At 37.6% G+C, this 18,966-nt stretch overlaps 9 protein-coding genes across 9 annotated transcripts; 6 read left to right on the top strand and 3 right to left on the bottom strand.

Moving 5' to 3' along the window:
* Positions 1–980: 980 nt before the first annotated feature.
* On the top strand, positions 981–2,124 carry FDP41_013039 (uncharacterized protein; the record flags this gene model as incomplete). Its single annotated transcript, XM_044703625.1, has 2 exons — positions 981–1,047; positions 1,169–2,124. 2 exons carry the CDS (start codon positions 981–983, stop codon positions 2,122–2,124), a joined length of 1,023 nt encoding a protein of 340 aa, XP_044565964.1.
* Positions 2,125–2,607: 483 nt separating this feature from the next.
* FDP41_013038 (uncharacterized protein) lies at positions 2,608–3,549 on the top strand (the record flags this gene model as incomplete). The annotated part of the gene is made up of 2 exons (XM_044703624.1): positions 2,608–2,810; positions 3,117–3,549. 2 exons carry the CDS (start codon positions 2,608–2,610, stop codon positions 3,547–3,549), a joined length of 636 nt encoding a protein of 211 aa, XP_044565963.1.
* Positions 3,550–3,687: 138 nt separating this feature from the next.
* FDP41_013037 (uncharacterized protein) lies at positions 3,688–4,679 on the bottom strand (the record flags this gene model as incomplete). Its single annotated transcript, XM_044703623.1, has 2 exons — positions 3,688–4,293; positions 4,455–4,679. 2 exons carry the CDS (start codon positions 4,677–4,679, stop codon positions 3,688–3,690), a joined length of 831 nt encoding a protein of 276 aa, XP_044565962.1.
* Positions 4,680–5,546: 867 nt separating this feature from the next.
* FDP41_013036 (uncharacterized protein) lies at positions 5,547–6,953 on the top strand (the record flags this gene model as incomplete). The annotated part of the gene is made up of 1 exon (XM_044703622.1): positions 5,547–6,953. One exon carries the CDS (start codon positions 5,547–5,549, stop codon positions 6,951–6,953), a length of 1,407 nt encoding a protein of 468 aa, XP_044565961.1.
* Positions 6,954–7,736: 783 nt separating this feature from the next.
* Positions 7,737–8,069, top strand: FDP41_013035 (uncharacterized protein; the record flags this gene model as incomplete). Its single annotated transcript, XM_044703621.1, has 1 exon — positions 7,737–8,069. The coding sequence occupies one exon, from the start codon at positions 7,737–7,739 to the stop codon at positions 8,067–8,069; it is 333 nt and encodes a 110-aa protein (XP_044565960.1).
* A 239-nt stretch (positions 8,070–8,308) lies between these two features.
* Positions 8,309–10,185, bottom strand: FDP41_013034 (uncharacterized protein; the record flags this gene model as incomplete). The annotated part of the gene is made up of 3 exons (XM_044703620.1): positions 8,309–8,952; positions 9,155–9,376; positions 9,525–10,185. The coding sequence occupies 3 exons, from the start codon at positions 10,183–10,185 to the stop codon at positions 8,309–8,311; spliced, it is 1,527 nt and encodes a 508-aa protein (XP_044565959.1).
* Positions 10,186–10,791: 606 nt separating this feature from the next.
* Positions 10,792–11,886, top strand: FDP41_013033 (uncharacterized protein; the record flags this gene model as incomplete). Its single annotated transcript, XM_044703619.1, has 1 exon — positions 10,792–11,886. The coding sequence occupies one exon, from the start codon at positions 10,792–10,794 to the stop codon at positions 11,884–11,886; it is 1,095 nt and encodes a 364-aa protein (XP_044565958.1).
* A 206-nt stretch (positions 11,887–12,092) lies between these two features.
* Positions 12,093–16,012, bottom strand: FDP41_013032 (uncharacterized protein; the record flags this gene model as incomplete). Its single annotated transcript, XM_044703618.1, has 2 exons — positions 12,093–14,716; positions 14,842–16,012. 2 exons carry the CDS (start codon positions 16,010–16,012, stop codon positions 12,093–12,095), a joined length of 3,795 nt encoding a protein of 1,264 aa, XP_044565957.1.
* Positions 16,013–16,956: 944 nt separating this feature from the next.
* FDP41_013031 (uncharacterized protein) lies at positions 16,957–18,773 on the top strand (the record flags this gene model as incomplete). Its single annotated transcript, XM_044703617.1, has 2 exons — positions 16,957–17,723; positions 17,792–18,773. The coding sequence occupies 2 exons, from the start codon at positions 16,957–16,959 to the stop codon at positions 18,771–18,773; spliced, it is 1,749 nt and encodes a 582-aa protein (XP_044565956.1).
* Between the last annotated feature and the right edge of the window lie 193 nt (positions 18,774–18,966).

The following is an 18,966-nucleotide window of genomic DNA, read 5'->3' as shown; positions in this document are numbered from 1 at the left end:
CACACATGTACGATCAACCCCCAACTCTTTTTCATTCAATCAAAATATTAAAAAAAACGCTCTCAAAAAAAATATGAATTTCGGAGGCTTCCGTTTCGCTCAACAAGCACCAGAGAAAGTCGATTGGCGTAAATTAACGCTCAAGGAAAAGGTTGCACACGTGCTGAAACGAGTGGGTTCCAATTTGGTACAGTTCCATTGGGGTCTTTTCCTCTCTTCTTTTTAATCGGATTGAATTATCAACCCTATGGACATGTTCCTCTCTCGTTCCATACCAAGTTATATAGCTTGCTAGCCTTTCTGCCCATTCCTCTTGCCATCCCTCCTTTGAATCAAATTGAAGAACAAGCACAAATGCAACAACAAGCACAGCAAGGAATGATGATGGGTGGACTCTCAGCCATGCACCATTAATTTGATGGTGGAAATAATAACTACAGAGAACACACGTGGATACTAGAGTTGGATTGAATTTCATCGGAATCTTTCATCATTTACGAGAGGATGATAACAATGTTATAATTACTCGTATATATTCGGTCGTCATCTTGATACCATCACGACACCTCTATCCACATTCACATGCATACTGCTGTTACACCAACCACAGACATCCATAATAACCTTTTCAACTATTTTCCCTTTCTCTTCTAATCATCATCCTATTCTCATCATTCGATTATTAATATTTTCATAAAGACATACGATTCATTATATTCCATACATAATAATTACTGCTTTTCACAAAAATCATACGGCATCGGTGGAATGACAAGAAGGATCTTTCAAAAACAAACCTTACATTCCTCCTCTGAATCAGCTCAAACTGTCATCTTCACATCGTGCTCTTCTCTCTTAAACCTTCTTTAGAAAATATCTGACTTTGGCAATTCAAGTCAAACCTCATCTTGATGTCTCCTCGGCACTAATTGAACACAATTTCACTCTCCTCACACAACCTCACACAACAGCAAATTAAAATGCAACAAGTACAAACACAATCCCTCATGAACACCAACAAACTGATCATTTTCAGAGGAATTTCAGGTGAGTTACTTTTGACAGTCCGTTCATTTCCATAAACTTTCTGTTCTTGTGAAATGTTTTCACCTATGGTTGCACATGAATGTCGAATTGTTCATTGAATATGGAAACACCTTCCACTAAGGCTCTGGAAAAACTCACATTTGTGATGAATTAATGAAAAAGTTTGTTTCTAATCCTCTTCCTTCTTCCGATGAAGAGGATCAAGATGAAGAGAATCGACAACATCATGAAAACCAGAAGACTCCATTCTCAAAGGATGATTCTGAAAAAAACAATGAAGACTCTTCACAGCCACCACTTCGAAATGTCATCAAACTCTCAAGAGACGATCTCCGTGAAAGTCTCTTTCCTAAATTCATTGGAGGTCCAACCTTTTCAGAGCAAGAAGAACGAATTGTCGATGAATGGATTAAACGAAGTGTGAGATATTTCTTTTATCAACATTCGAGAAAGAATTACGTGCTGTCCAATGAAGATCCAGTGTTGTATGTATTTGTGGATGGAATGTGTTTGAACGGAATTGAATCGGTGAAGTGCTTTGAAAAATTATGTAAGGGAATATTTAGTAAGGATGAAAAAGGCCAAATCAATGGGAATGACCTTAAAACGTCACATGTCATGGAGATGGTTGAGATGGTCACTACGATGAATTTACCTTCACCACCCATGTCGTCTGATGATGAGAATGAACAAAATGAGAAGGGAGAAAAATTGTTTGATGTCATTAACTTGATTAAGGATTCTGCTCAACCCCAAATGACCAAAAATTCGACTCGTGGTGACACTTCCAATTTGGGTTCAAAGCCTCAAAACAATGGACTACCTCCTCATCAATTAGCTTCCTTCTACTGCATTGAAGTCGAACGAGATGAATCGAAATGCAAGGACGCTATTTCGAATCAATCCCAAGTACATCCAGCAGGGTATTCTCGTGACTATGAAAAGACAAAACAACGTTTTAAGAGAATGGATGAAGAATATGCCTCCACCATTAATTATCGACATATTTTTAACGATGAAGAGAATATGGAACGAATTGTGAATGATTTGGTGGAGTGGATTAATAGCACGAATTGAAAGAGACATTGTGTGAACTTGGTAATCCATATTGTTTGTTGTGTAGGCATTGAGAGTGCTCATCAAATAGGAGAGTTTCATTGGTGATTCGCTCATTTAATATATAAATTATCATCTTAATAGCAACATGTGTGCATTGTGAATAACACGGTAGGCTTATGCAAGCGTAACAGGTGTGGCCCCAGCGATTTCGTACAGCACCATCAAGCATTTTGAGATTTTGCTTCAACACATTGTATTTAGGATCATTTGTCGTGTTTGATATTTCTAATATGAGAAAGGAAAATTTACAACAAATACCTACTCCAAAAACAATGGTGAAGGACAATGGGAAGATATAGACAATGCTAATGACATTACTGAAAAATGGAAATTAATCCCCAAACATTTTGAATTAGTGTGGAGACGAGCTTTTGCAAATAGAACTCTCCAACAAAAATTCGGAAGAGATCATCATTCTAATAACAATACCTTGAACAAGAAATGGAAACTCCACAAATATCAAAATTTAACAATCAAAAAATCCATAATGACCAACTTCGACGTCAACAGAAAATGGGAAAATTTTGTGACAAAATATCTCCCGTAATTAATGCACTTGCTGAAAAGAGAGAAATCAATGTGGTTAAATCTAATGTATGTGTAGAATTTAGAATATTAATGAAACACTCTAATGAAGATTCAGAGTATGTGAATCATTCAGAACTCGGTAATGAGATCCATTCCACAATCACAAATCAACAGTTGAAAGACTTGGGAGTCATTCAACTTAATAGTTCCCTATTTTTGTGCTATTCTAATCTTGATTCTCTTTTTTAGTTTTTTCAAAATTCTCTCTAAGATAATTATCTGATCTTAAATCTCGAACATACTGTCTCATGTTTTTGTGAGCCAATAAATGCGACTCCAAGAAAACCCATCCTTCTTCACGTCGTCATTTAAGGAAGATTGGATTTGTTAAAATATTTATTGGAAGATTGTGGATATTCAAGCACAGTATTGGGAAAGGGACGTTTCAATGTATTGCATTATGCTTGTCATTACGGTCATTATGAAATTATTAAATACTTGTTGAATGATTTGGATTTGAAAATGTTGTTGAGTAAGGATCGAAATGAATTCGGAGAAACACCTGTCGATGCGTTAAGAAATTCACAAGTCAATGAACAAGTTCGAAAAGAATGTTTGAAATTGTTTGAGGACGTGTTGGAAAAGGATGAAACAGAGAAAAAGGAAGAATTTAATGAAGAAGAAGAAAAATTGTCTCAAACGTTTGATGAGAAGATGACAATGGACAACAATTTGGAACCAAAAATGGAGAATGGTGAAGAAACAACTTCATGTGTGGAGAATGAAGAAAAGGAACTTGAAGAACAGCAAGTTGTGAAGGAGTGTTCAGTCATTAGAGACCACAACAATGAGTAGTAATGTATGAATTTAATAATCATTACATCTAAAGTCCTCCTGTTTTTACACATTAAAGATGACACTTGACACTTGTCCAAACTTGAAATTTATTGGAAGTACCGTTCGTCAAACCTCATGAAGGAACCAAACAATACCTTATCTTTTCTTCAAAGACGATGATGGACATCGATCCTCACACGTATTCAACGCAGCATCATGAAACAAGAAATGCAATGTTGTAAACAATGACAAACTACTCTCATGTTTCATACAATCCTCCGAACAGAAATTCTTACAAAACAACCACGGAATGAAAGGACCTTCCCATTGACCCAATGGATAAATCTCTTGCGGATGTTGTGTGAAAATCAGAACTGCAGAAATAAATCCATCATGATACATGGGAATGACTGGCATTAAGGTTGCAGCATGACCACTCAAATGAGGACGAGACAAGTAATCGTATCCCCAATGACGTCCCATTCCAGAAATACATCCGCCAGATGTCCAATTTTTAGACAATGCCAAACGATCGGTTAATGGAATTTCTGTATTCATTCCATAGGGAGCAACGAGGACTCGATCACCCAAGACGCCACCTTTCGAATCGAAGGAACCACTGCAAGCAATGGATGGATCTCGAGTGGCAATGTCTAATTCGTAACGGTTGGAGGAGAGTTGTCTCCAAAAACCAGGAACGACTTGATTTTGTTTTAATTCAGCATGAAGTTGGACTCCGAAACCACTTAATTGACCTTTGAGCTGAGTGTTTGAGTTTGGAATCGTTTTGGAAATCGTTTTGGTTCAACCGATCATAGTATTCAAGTTTGCAATCAAAATCATCATGGCATCACATCATGAATAGTATTTAATAATATTGAACAAATAAAGGATTCAACCCATAAATCAAAAAGACGACTTACCGAATACCAAGCAACCACTCGTTCTTTCAAATATCCAATTCCCAATCCCGGTATACATTTCCCATCATTCAACACTTCCCATTCTCCACTCGCAATAGCCGATGATTGATTCAAAGGCATTGGAGTCTTACTGAAGAAGGTATGAAGTAAACGATCGCCAATGCCGACCCATGGTTGTAGAGAGGATGATAGTTTCAATGCATGTATTAAGGTGGACACTTGCATGGTCATCAACAGCATCATGCTGACGATGAGGAGGAGGAGGAGGAAGGTGGACACAAGATTCTTCATCATCAAGTTGTGGTTGTTGTGTTTGTTTTTGTTTTGATCAATGGTTGGTCCACTTTCGAGTTCACAACTTCTTTCAGAATTTCACAAGAAGTTGTGTACAGCGGAAGGACTTGGCACGAACAAACACAAGGAAATTGCGGACGGATTGGAGTTGTTGTTGAACTGTTCGAGTGTTCGAGGAGATATGTTCTCGAGAGTCTATCACGCGCGCGACGATGGAATAGAGATGGACGATGGTTTGGCAAATCGTACACAAAGTGTCAAAGTTGCCAATGATTTGAATGTCAGGCCATTTAATAATGCCAAACACTTCGGACCATTTCAACAGGAACGGGAATTATTTGATCCATTTTTACGAAGGACCACTGAGACAAAACAGTACACTTTTTGAACGCGAAAACATTCTTTTCAAACAACAGGCTAAGAAGATCATTTCTATCAGGGTGGTCAACCGGAGAAGATTGTAGTTGTAATCACTCCCAGATCCGACGTGTAACAATTGAACCATTAATTGATTATCTTTAACATGAGCCCCGATAACGTGGTGAATTCGCTTCTGGAACTCTCGTTTCTTTTTGCCTTACCGATGGAGATCAACAATTAAGCTCGGAAACACAGTACATTGCGTTATATAGAAACAAAGAAATCAAAAATTCAGAGGTCATTATTGTTCTTACTGAATGTGTTGAACATTCCGCACTCAAAGAGGATGGGTCTACAAAGTTCACCCCTATAGGATTGAAAAGAATTCCGCAAAAAAAGATAAAAGAAATTAAGCAATTCAATCACGAAGGAGTCTCCATGAACCCTATTCCCTTCGATTCGATTAAGGACGGTGAAGGTTGCTACATTAAAACCTTGGCATGCTGTATGTACTATGGAAAAAGGACCACAAGGATCAGTGAAGACAAAACCGTGTCCGATGGCTTTTTTGCTTTGGAGAACATCGTTTTTGCTATTCATAAAAATGGCAAATATATCCAGAAAGGATCCGGGCTAAGAAAGCCAACCCAATGGGATAGACGCGCCATAATCGAGCTTGTACCAGAAGAATCAAGCACGAGCTCTCCCAGTGATACGGAACAAGAGAGTAAGCAGCAAACCCCAATGGCTAACTCGCCATCACCCAAAGAAAACAAGCCACCTAGCACCGATAGCCCAAGCCAAACGAACGATCTTACTGGCTCTCTCGCCGAAACACAACAAGCAAATGGTCAACCTCCCAACAGTGCGGCAAAGGAAACCGTGTGTGAAGCAAAAACTGAGTCGGAATCGGACGAAAATGATCCTGAATCATCACAGAGAGAACCAAACTCTTCCGACGATATTGGATTTCTTATGGCAAAGAGTGAGCATGATACACTTTCGAAAGAAATCAAAGATCTAGAACTCGAACTAGATCAAAAAAAACGGAGATTGTTTGAATTGGAAGAGATGGCTAAACAAAATTTGACATGTACGCATGCCGCCTTTTTGCAGATCATACGGCCAATGATGCGCATATACTACAACCCAGAAATCAATGACGAAAATGATTGCTGTAGAAAATTCGGCGAGTTTATAGGCAACCCGGAGCTTCTAAAGCCAATCATTGGTAAAAGAAATGTCAATGTGCACGGCAAAATTTTCCACTCCCTTACGCAAAACTGCCTTCCTGCGTTCGAAGCAGAGCGGAAGAAGCTTTTGGGGTATTTGGAATCAATGGAAGAAGGATTTAAGGAGTTTTCGCTTTTGTGTTTCAAATGGGATAAACAACAAATCCCTCTCCAAGAGGAGCCCTGTAGTGAGCAAAGCGCTAGAATGGAACGAGAACCCTACCAGAACCCATTACAAACTAGCCCTAGCATGGATAATAATGCAACTTCGACTGGAAATTCCAACACTTATCCTCCACAGCATGTTCAATGTCTACAACTGCAACCTAGTGCGCAACATGCTGTACATGCGTTCCAACCATCCGTTCCAACACCGATGTCGACTCAACATCTTCGTCAAATGCAAACAATGCAAGAGTTCCACCCTTTCGCTTACCCTCAGCAAAATTATGTCACGCCCTTTCACGCCCAATCTTCTCCACAGTCAGGGTTTTTTCCTCCGGGAACGACATGGCTCACCAGCAATCCTTTATCCTACCCAATTTGCAGCTCCATTGGAGCTGAGACCGGCGCTTACCAACAACCTGAAGATCATGAAGACGATGATGATTAAGACGAATCAACTGAAAGGATGTCAATTAACTCACAATTTTCTCTTGGCTCTTGTTCCCAATCGTCAAAATAACCTTGCGACCTTTTCATAGATGGCATTATTCAAGATTTGAAGGGAGCCAGTGGTTGTTGTGCTCAAATAAAGAAACGATCAAATTAAACTTTATGTGTTCGAGAAGGGTTTCACTACCGGCCCTCTGTTGCAAAAAATGACTTCTCAGCAAGACACGGGTTGCTTCAGCCAAAATAGCTGCGAATCCGAAGAAGATGAAGAGATGGAGTTTACTCAACTACAAAACAAAATTGAATTCTTCAGAGCAGCACTCGATTCTGATTATGTCATACTTTTTGACGAATTCTTTGCAAATTTGAATGATGAAGGATTGAAGTTGGAGCTCATGTTCATATGGATTCAATCGCTCAGGTTACGTATTTTGTGCTGGAGCAGTTTGAATTTCTCCCCATCGCTCATCTCCTCCTCGAGTAACTACTGGAGAGATTTGAGTTTGTATTTGTACTACCACGGTATTGAGAATGATTGCTTCTACTTGTGGCCTTGCCTGATGAAACTTGTCGTCCTCCATGATAACCCTTTTTTTCAGACGATATGATGCAATCTTTCAAAAAGCTTGCAATTTTTGAAGAACTTCTCATCGCTTCACTTGTTCCAACATATTCAAAGATTCCCTCAACGTTGCCACTTCTTGAATTTTGAACAACTCCTTTTGAAGCAATTCTTCAAGACTGTCCTCCCACAAAAGGGGACCTGGAAAGCGAGATAGAAATGGAAGAAGAATCCTCTCTTGCAAGAAAACATTTCAAAGATTATAGAGAGTTTGAGGAGAGATATTTGTCGCATGTGTTCAGTCATTCGAGAAGTCTAAGGTTTGATACCGATTGTAGCATCATTGGAAAATTCAGTGCTGTGAATTTCATTCTCTATAACAATAACACTTTCAATGAAGGATTCTTCCAACGGTTGTTTATCATGTCCATGAAAGAGTACTTTGTTGACAATAATCTTGCTCAAGAGCTTAACAAATCTATTGATTCGTATGGCGAATATTATCAGACCAAAATGTTGCTTTTTGGAACATTGTTCATCCAAATGAGTTAAACATGCGCAATTCTAACATCGTTGATCGTGCAGATGATGTTGCTCATACTCGCTCTGAGATTGAGTTAAGAGCAAAGGATTTCATTCTACTGAAGAGATGTTAAACAAATGCTTTTAAATCCTTGACAAACACATTTTTCAACGCATCCATGTGTTGATCAAATCCATTCACTTATTTAATACTCACCAGACTTTCAATGATTCAATATGACATTATCGCATATAGACCTTCTTCTTCTTTATTGATTGGGATATTTACTAAATTTGATCGCATTAATCACCACTGGATATGGATAATTCTGAGGCACTTGCACTTGCACCACATTCTTATTCAATCCTTGATACAATAAAAAGTCTCCAATTTTAGTCCAACTTGAAAAACGAATGGGATATGAATAATCGGAGGAAGAGGCCACTGGATAATAATTCACCACACATGGCACTGAGTATTGTGAACTTGAACTAGTGGAAAGAGTGGATGAATAAACTGTGACTTCATAGAGTCCATCTTCTGGAAGAATAACACTCCATGAAAAGGTAGTTGCCTTTTTTGGATATGGGGGAAGAAATACAAATGAATTTCCAATTCGATCCACACCTTCTTCGAGACGAGAATTATTGACATACATCCATCCATCTTGTGTATTGAATTGAATTAAATTGGTATTGTCAGTAGTGAGTGTGACAATGGGTGGTAAATTTTGAACAAGTGACAAGCGTTGGAGAAGCATTTCCATGAAACGTGAGAGAATGGTCGTGTCACTGGGTCGTTGATAGCCATTCGAAAGGACGGCTAAAATCAATACTTGACCATTGGGGAGAGTGATGTGAGCGAGGTCATTGATGTCATTGTAAGCATTTCCAATCTTGTTGTGTAAGAGAGCTATGATTTGTGTTCATGAATTTCCAAATGTTAAATCATTCGAATCAATGAAATGAGGAAGAATGAAACAAATTTTTTCATATGATATAATATATATTCATTGAATATTTTAAAATGATATATTTCCGTATCAATAAATGTATAAATTATTTCATGATCAACCATACAATTTTAAAATCACAATATTTAACACCGTACTTACTTCCAGGAGGAAGACCAGGAGCAATGGCACTCCAATCATCAAATCTTCTATGGTACAACAATCTCTTTGCATAGTCAGATTGCTCTTTTGGAAGTCTATAAATGGTATGCAATACAAGAGAGGCTGCACAACATGAAGCCATCGCATTACCACCTGTCACTTTTCTTTGAACATCTTCAGCACCAATGGGCCATTCTCCACTGTTGGTTGGATAGGTTTTGGCTGTGGAATTATGTCGCATGATGAAATACCAATTGGTGGTGTGTGAATATTTTCAAAATGTGTTGTTGTCAATTTTCAAAAATTCAATATTTTCAAGAAAATTCAAGAGTCACGAATTGTCATTTGACATCACCAACATCCTACTTACACACAAACACTTGATTTCCAATTAAATTTTCAGAGGATAAATATCTCATGGTGAAATTTCGTTTTTCCATCCAAGATTTAAATCTCACATCATTTGCCGAATTCAAATCATAAATATTTGCTTGTTCCGTTATAATATCCACCACAAATCCAGTCTCTAAATTATCACTATACGTAATCATGGGATGAGTATGTTCCTCAATACAATCCACTCGATTCCTTTTCGCAACTGCCATACACCAATGCATCGAGCTCACTAAATACGCCAATTTCACACAACTTGCTGGATAACTCAATTGTCTTGGATTGACACTTCCTCGTCTCCATTTCATAGTGTCATTTCCAATGGGCAATAGAATGGTCGCATCCAATCGTGTGAATTTATCTTTGAGTGCCACTGTTTTCATAAATTGATCTCTCACGTGTGCCAATTGATTTGATAATTCATCATCATCCACGATTTGAAGATCGGGATAATTGGTACATTCGCATTGGGGAGTTCCGAGTGCGTTTGTGGTTGTTAAAAAGAAGAGATGGGTCATTTGGAGGAAGAAGAGGATGGATAGAAGGAAGAAGAGTAATTGTCGTCCTTGTTGTTGTTGTTGTGGCCGAACAATAGGCTTGTGTTTCGGATCAGCGAATAGTAGAATAGTGGACCACATTTTTTGAATGTTCATTGAACATTCATTCATCGGAAGAAACTGTCAGCAACAACCATTTTACTCATCCTATTGCCGTAACGAAATAAATCCATCATCCTGATGACCAATGCCTGGTTTTTCATTAAAACAGAACGAATTCGAAAAAATAATTCCTCTCTCTTCACATTGTGACGTCCATCTAGAGCACATTCCAATTAGTAATTATTCCTCGTGGTTTTATAATCCATTTCATGTGGCCATCCACTTGGCCTTTCTTCATCAAAGATGATTGATTCCGAACTTGAAAGTTCTTGAAAAGACTTTTTTAAATTCTCTCGAGTTCCTAACGGACAACCGCCAAAATTTTAAAAAAAATTTACAGATTTTGATGCAGAGGCATTCCACCCAGTACATACTTGCGACAACGTTAAGAACAATTTTTCTTTCACGATGATGAGAAGAATGAGGATGATGACGCAACCACAACAATACTTTGGAAATATCATTCAAGTAAAGAGATCGCAAAATGTCTTACTTGGTTTCAAGGTTGAACGGAAGTGTATAATATTATTGATGATGATGTTCCTTTTGATGATTGTACTGAATTCTGATCTTTCATTTTCCCAAATGATTCATGAACAAGGAGCATCAACACAAAGTCCACCACGAGAACATCCTTTTGTGGCTTCATCATCTCCGAATGTATCGACATGGAAACAATTGAAATCCATTTACTTTTATTCGACACAATTCATACGAAAGAGCATTCATTACTTGTTGGAGAATATGAATGAGCTTACCCTTCAATATCGTCGGAAACAACATCACGATGATGACTCTTCTGAAATTGCTCACTTGAATATTGACTCGATGAACGTCATTCAACAACAGGGAGATACAACTTCAACAACTGTCACATCTTCGAGTGATTACAACTTTGGAGGAGATTATGGTCTTACCATTAAGAAAGGCCTTTATGCTTGTGCCCGTTGTTATTATTCAAACTTTAGCACCGAAGAGTACACCTTTCCTCCAAAGATTACACCAAAAAATCAATATTTCAACAACACTGAGGAACAAGATGCAGTCACCATTGTTTTTGCCATGCATCATGCGGAACAACTCTATGCACCGAGAGAAACTCTCTACGAAATTACCATTGAGGTTCGAGCGCCAGCGTATGGAACAGTTGATTTAGTGCTTTCAAACAATTTAGAACCCTTTACTAACGACTATGGAAGCGAAGTAAGCCAGAATTTCGTAGTTAAAATTTATAACCATGTGTACGTGAGAAGAATCATTTCTCATGGCCTCTCAACGAAACATAGGGTATCTGTGGACTATAAATTTAATCACGACAATATGGAAGCTCCTAAAATCATGTACATGTGTAACAATACCGAGACATGTGAATATCCAACCATCACAGAAAAAGCCTTTGATTTTCAAACCGGAGGACTTGCATTAATCACCTATCTAAGATCTAAACAACTTATTACAGACTATTCCACTTACATTTCTTGCACCACAGCCAAAAGTTTGCAAATTAGAAGTGAAGGAGCATGTTACGTAGAGCTGAAGCAAGTTGCTGTGCTATTCATCTCACTAACGTATGCATTTGTGGGCTCATGTCTACTCTTTGGAATATATTGTGTGTGCATGTTTTTGATTGCAGCCTTGTGCTTGTGTAAGAAAGAATTTAAAACACCTGAATTTGCTTGACATCTCAAAAATTGATTCATTTGAACAAGCGAGAATTTGAAAAAGCAGAAGATACAACAGTAGAACAAATTATTCTTTGGTATTTGTTGTCTTCTGCTTGGGAAGCGCTTGACAAACTTGTCAAGTACTCGCATGACGAGGAATAGTAATATCAGGAATCATTAGAACTAAGGATTGAATAATTTAATGTAATTCAAAGGATTCAATTAAAGTCTCGAGTGACGAAGAGGAATTTCAGTCAAGACTGCCTTGTCTGACTTGACAGCCATCTTTCTGAATTGTTGAATTTCTCCAACAAACTCCAACAATTTAGGAATCTCAGTGTATGGTGGCAATAGTGAAACAACTTCTTCGGTCTTGACTTGGTCAGCAGCTTTTTTGGATCCTTTTTTGCGGGAAGAGTCATTGTTTGGAATTGTGACAACTGATGTCTGCAAGACATTCCACTTGTTGAAAATTGAAATGGCATTTCGAATTGTTTCCATAGAACATGCTTCATAAAATTGTACCTTGTCATCGAAATAAAACTTTTCGATCAACCATTGAATTCTTTCATGCAACGCTTGTTTGTTCACTGTAGCAATGTTGTCGTCATGATCTGATCCTGAGAGTGGCATTGAGAGGAGTGACATGCTTGTTCCCCAATATCCTTCAATTACGGGCCACAATAAGGAACAAATAAATTTCAAATTTTCCAAATACACGGCAGAGACCAATACGTGGCTGTTGTCTCTCAGAGAAATGATTCCTCTTTTGGCCATTGACTCTAGGGTTTCCATGTATTTTTCAGGTTCTTCAGGATTTTCCTTGTACATGAATTCAAGAGAAAGTAAATCTGTTAAAAAGTCGCACTTCTTGAACAAGTCAGTGAGGGAAATACCAGAGTCAAGCATTTGCTTCTGTCCAAATGAGAATAATGCACACCCGATCACCCCTTCTTTGAAGAATAAATGAACGAGTTGATTTCTATAATAGCTCAATTCTAAAATCTTCTTGTTGTCAGATTTCACCTCAATAGCTGGCTCTATCATGTTCTTACGTTTTGAAATAAGATGACCAATCAAATTTAAGGCCTTAGTCACAACAGAAGTTGTGCTTTGTTGTTCATTCCAATGAACTCTTCCACTTCTTGACAAAATTTGATTTTTCAACCATTCACTTTTTGATTTCAATTCATCCAAACTGATTCCATCTCGATAACTCAATAAAACAGTTCCAACAATGGCAGTTGGCATGATCACAGCTGATTCATTCAATGCAAAAGCAATCTTGGATCCCAATCGTTTGATTAAAAATTCCTTGTCATTTTCATTGTAAAATGGATCAAAAGAAGATGATGAAAGATTGCAATTTTGAATATTTTCAACCTTTTCAATGTTTTCACTTTTTCCAATTGTTGTGGATGAATGAGATGATGATGAAATTGTTGTTGATGAATGAGATGATGATGATGAGAATGTGGAACTTGTTTCAAGACGAGAATGATCATTTTTCAATTCTTGAATATAATCTTTCAATGAAATTGGTTCTGCAATTTTGACATTCACATCACCATACTTGTTGAATAAAACAGAACTTGCTTTCACCAAATTTGTCAATGATTCACCCTTCTTATTTCCACCCAATAATTCACGTGAATGTGATTCACTTTCAATCACTCTTTCATATCCAATATGAATTGGAACCAATGTTAAATTTTCAACACGATTTTCCAAATATGCATCTGCAATTGTTTTCAATAATCCAAGTTTTGGTCTCAATGTTTTTCCTGCTCTTGATCTTGTTCCTTCCACAAAGAATTCAATTGGATTTCCATCCATCAACAATCGATGCACATATTCAGAGAAAATTGATTTGTACAAATTGTCATTTCCAAAAGATCTTCTCATGAAGAAGGCACCTGAGTATCTAAACAAATCACGAACAAGAAACATGTTCAGAAAATCTTCACCGGCTGCAATGTGAGGCACAGGAGCTCCGTACACAAAGAACACATAGGATACAATCAAAAAGTCAATATAGGATCTATGAGTTGGAATGAATACAAGAGTTCCAGTTGAAGACTTCTTTGCTAATTCCTTCAACTTTTCAAGCTCATTCGAGTCCACAATGATGGATTGATACATTCTTCTCCAAATTTTTCTTAGAATCCAACCAAATGCTCTAATTGCGTTATTATTAGGATTGGCAAACATTTTATCCATAATATCCAAAGCTCTCTTTTCTACTTGAGAAATGGACAACTTCTTTGATTCAGCTTCCTTCTTAATCTCCAACTGTACGCCCTTAGAGTGTAATACCATTTGTTTCACTTGCTCGCGTGTAAATCCTTCTTTGAATTGTCCACCAGCGGAGAATGCAAGCTCAATATCATTGAAGAAATTGAAATTGTATTCATTAGACTTGATCAAGTCTGTTGTGGTTGGAGGAATTGGGTTTTCTTTGAGAATATATTTGTGTAGACCATAACAAAAGTAATGATAATACGTTCCCCAGTTGATGACGCTCAAATCTAGAGTGAAAATATCTCGTTCTTCTCCTCTAAGTCTATTGTAAGCATTTTCTAAATTGTCAATTTCGAAGAACCATTCATTCATTGTGAAATGGCGGAAACTTGAGGTCAACATTTCCTGACGCTCAGCCATCTTTTTGAGTCCCTCCACAACCTTAAAAACAGACTTTTTCCTCAATAAGGCACCAAGGACTGTATAAAGATTGATCATCCAGGTGTATCTAACCATGAACTGTGTGTGATACATCAATGGGCTGGGAATCATGTTGTACTCAGCTCTTGCAATACTCTTTTCAGGTTGATGCGTATGCCAGTATTCTAAGGTATTATTTTATCATTAAATCGAATACATGTTGCATAAGACGCATGAATGTTAATAATTAATTATTATATAATATAGTAATAGAGTGATTAAACGTCAGCAGAAAGAACTCAAAACTTACTAACAACTCCACTCACTGTGTCTGCCCATTTCGTTGGATTTGAAGTTGAGGTACCAACATGATACACCTTTAGCTTGGTTTTCGTTGTTGCGACATCGGCAGGACAAACAATCATTGCATTGGCAACATGATCGACTGGAACTTGATCTGAAACATTATTGGGGTCACCAGGCAAAAGAGAAATCACTCCCAACCCAACGAATAGTGACACGGCTCCACTTCCTGAAACAGCATCAATCCAGGCTGGTACTGGTTCCTTCAAAGCAGCTCCTACAATGGTTGGTCTAATGATTGCAACGGGGACATCTCCCTTATATTTGCACAACAATGCTTCCGCCATTCTCTTGGTGACTGTATAGGTGTTTGGATATTTCGTAAATGCCAACAGCTTGTTGGTGGTTTTTTCAATTTCTTTTGCTTCCATCTTTCTCAATCGTTCACAAAATACCTCAATTTCTTCGTTGCCAGGAAGTCTGAAAGGATAGAATTTCTCGTCAACTCTGGAACCTGACTTAAGATTGGAGTTGGTATATGCTGTTGAAATGTATGCAAAGCAGAGCATGTTTTTACATTGCTTGGCAAAATTTAAACATCTCAATGTTCCGAATGAATTCAAATTAATCGCAAAATCGAGTCTTTCTGTAAAACCAATAGTAGCCGCACTGTGAATAATAATCTCAACTTCCTCTTTCAATTGTTCGACCATTTCATTTGGTGTTCCACTGAAAATATTCTCCTCAGTGACATCTCCGAAAACTCCTTCAATCTTGGTCAGTGCAAATTTTTCAAAATTTTCACGATTTCCTCCGAATTTCTCAGCAATAATTCTGTCCATAATGGGAGACCTCAATATTTCCTTCATCAATCTCACATTGGCTGGTATCACTTTGCCATTCTTTTCCTTCTTTTCTCTGACCAACAAGTAGAGCTTTTTCACATTCGGAATATCTCTCAAAAACTTTTCAACCACAACCTTCCCGAGGAATCCTGTACAACCAGTGCAAAACAATGTCTTTCCTTCATAGAATTTTCTCACATCCAACGGTGATGTCGTTGAGTCAGAGGTAGCCAAATCGGGATAACTCGTGTGGTCGTAATTATTGTGAATCCCAGCTGATGACACCACATAGGGAAATAAACGTGATTTCAGAGCATTCATTTTGGCGTTCATGATGATGATGTTGAGAGGGACGATAATGCTATCGATGAAGAAAAACTAATGATGATGTTGGTGAATATATTATTTCAGTAATAAATGAATAATGAATTATTCCAGAATATGAATACAGATTCTGTAGTGCTAGACTAGATGTGAATAGGAATCTTAGAGGCGTGCTCTCACAATGAAGAAGAGGATGATTCACAAATATTGGCGTCTTGATGTGGCCAAAAGGCTTTTCTTCCGAGAAGGAGAGCTCTTTAGAGAAAAAATCTTCCGAGCACAAACTTGAAACAAACAACTCACACTAAAACAATGAACCAAGTTGTTGGTGGGTTTGTTTTTGGTTCGGCCTAACAGAAAACAACAACACGAACGAGAATGAGGCAATGATGATGATGAACAGAATCACACGTGCGTGTTCTCTTGTTGGATTCAATTTTTTTTAAGGCTCGCACACCAGCTGTCCGAATTCGGACAATGGGAAAATAGTTCTCTCGAATAAATCATCATCATCATCATCGTCATCCTCGGCTGCTGATGGTCCGTATTGTAATTTTGATGAATATTCAATATGATATGTGTGGTTGCTAATCGATACTAGCGGTGAGTGCTGGTTTTCCTTCACGAAATGTTCCGAATGTGATGAGATATTTGGCAAGTGAAAAATTAAAATGGTTTGGATTTGCATTATTTGTAAAGTGTCAAAACAGAAATATTCCAAGATTTGGAGCCGAATCAAACATTGTTCTCATTGCAAAGACTTGTTTATGTTAACAATGGACATTTCCTAACATATTATCGTAGTGTGTTCAGGACTTGGATTTGCAGATTGTAGATGGATCAACATTGAATAATGTCTTTAGCTTCAATTCTTCTCGTGTTGATCCAAGTTTGAATTGTGGAGGAAATGTTCCAAACTGTTTGTGAATGAATGGGACAAAGCCTTACAAAAAATGTCTCCGTCATCCACACCACACACGACAAAAAAGACAATGGCTGATTTGGCCCGAGCTGTAAACAGCCCTTCTCATGATTATTTATCTGACACACACACAACAAAGAGTAGCACTTACAGTAATTCAAAGATTATTGGTAATCAATCATCATCATCATTTTCATCAACAGCAATACCATTCCGAGCCGTTACACAACAACATGATCCCTCTAGCATCATTCACCACAGTAGGAATTCTTTTTATAATTCTAAAATGCAAAATAATAATTTATCATCACCACCATCTTCATCATCAACGAATTCTGAAAAAATCTTTAATTGGAAAGAACAAAAAGCGTTATTGGATAAACCATTTTACGGTTCATGCCGAAGTGTCGATGAATTTGAAAAAATTGATAAAATTTATGAAGGAGTTTATAAGGCTCGTGATCGAAAAACAAATGAAATTGTTGCATTGAAACGTCTAAATATTGATCTTGCCTCTACTCATGAAGAGGGTTTATCTTTGGCATATATTCGAGAGATTGCATATTTACAAAAATTTTGTAATGAACTTGTGCATGAAAATGTGTTATCTTTACGGGAGGTTGTGGTTGGACCAAAATTAGACTCTATATTTATTGTATTGGATTATATAGAAAATGATTTGACCACCCTCATTCACAAGTCCAAGGATTTTACATTACGAGAATCAGAAATTAAATCTATCATGCTTCAAATTTTGGAAGGATTGAATTATTTACATGAAAATTTAATTATTCACAGGTGAGTAAGGACCAATATCTTTTTGAAAAAGCCTGTTTTCGTGTGATTCATATCATGAAAACATGCAGGGACATGAAGCCATCGAATATTCTATATGATCGAGGGCGAGTGAAATTGATAGATTTTGGATTGGCAAGATATGACACCAATTTTTTAGCAAACATTAATAAGGAACCTTACGATATGAAAAATCAAGCACGTACTTCTTCGAGTTGTGACAGCTCTTCTTCAAAACTCGATCCCATTATCGACTTTTATTTAAAAAAGACGCCAAATCTGGTGACACTCTGGTATCGACCTTTAGAGCTTTTGCTTGGCTCTAGAGACTATGACAGGTCTATTGACATGTGGAGTGTGGGGTGCATCTTTGCAGAGCTACTTTTAATGAGACCTCTTTTCAATGCTGACAATGAAATTCAAGCCATAGAAATGATTCTCAAGTTGCTTGGTGTCTCCTCCGAAGATAAGGAAATGTTAAGTCATCTTCCCTATTACAAGCAATACTTTGCGAGTGGATCTCTGTTAAAAAAGTACGAAAAAGCCAACGCCCACGATAATTTCATGAACTTGTTCGAATATGCAGGAGTGGATGAGGCAGCCATTGACCTCATTGAGGGTCTTCTAAAATTGAATCCACGAAAACGACTCACAGTTAAACAAGCTCTTAATCATCGATATTTCAAAATTCATCCACCTGCTGCCTCTCTCGACCAAATGCCAAGCTTTTTATTTTCACACCGTTCTCCACAACATCACAAGCGTCATCATCATTATCATCGAAGGTACAATAGATATGCAGAAGAGGATCACCATCGCGGTCATGATTCACATGATAGTTACCGAGAGGATCGATACCGTAGTCACTATCACACTGAGAATGTATTTGATGGAGGAAATGGCTCCTCTCGGTATCATGGTTCTAACATGGATCACCAACATCACAAACGAAGTTATCAACCTACGGACCGATCGTATGACCGTGACAACCCTCACCACCTTCCTTCCAATACAGACCGAACCAATCATAAGCGTTATAAACACTTTGAATAATGTTCAATTATTATTTATTATGTAATAATTATTGATATCACTATCGTCCTATTTGGATTTGCGAACTCTTTGAAATTCAAAATGTGTTCCACATTATTAAAGGAATTAATTTGGATGCGGAGTTGAATGCGGACAGATTAAAAAAAAATACGTCGAACATCATAAGACCACCCGACACTTTTTTGTGAGAGTT

The sequence above is a fragment of the Naegleria fowleri genome (assembly GCF_008403515.1).
Source record: "Naegleria fowleri strain ATCC 30894 chromosome Unknown tig16, whole genome shotgun sequence".
Lineage (NCBI taxonomy): Eukaryota > Heterolobosea > Eutetramitea > Acrasida > Naegleriidae > Naegleria > Naegleria fowleri.
This window is presented reverse-complemented; position numbering and strand designations above follow the sequence as displayed.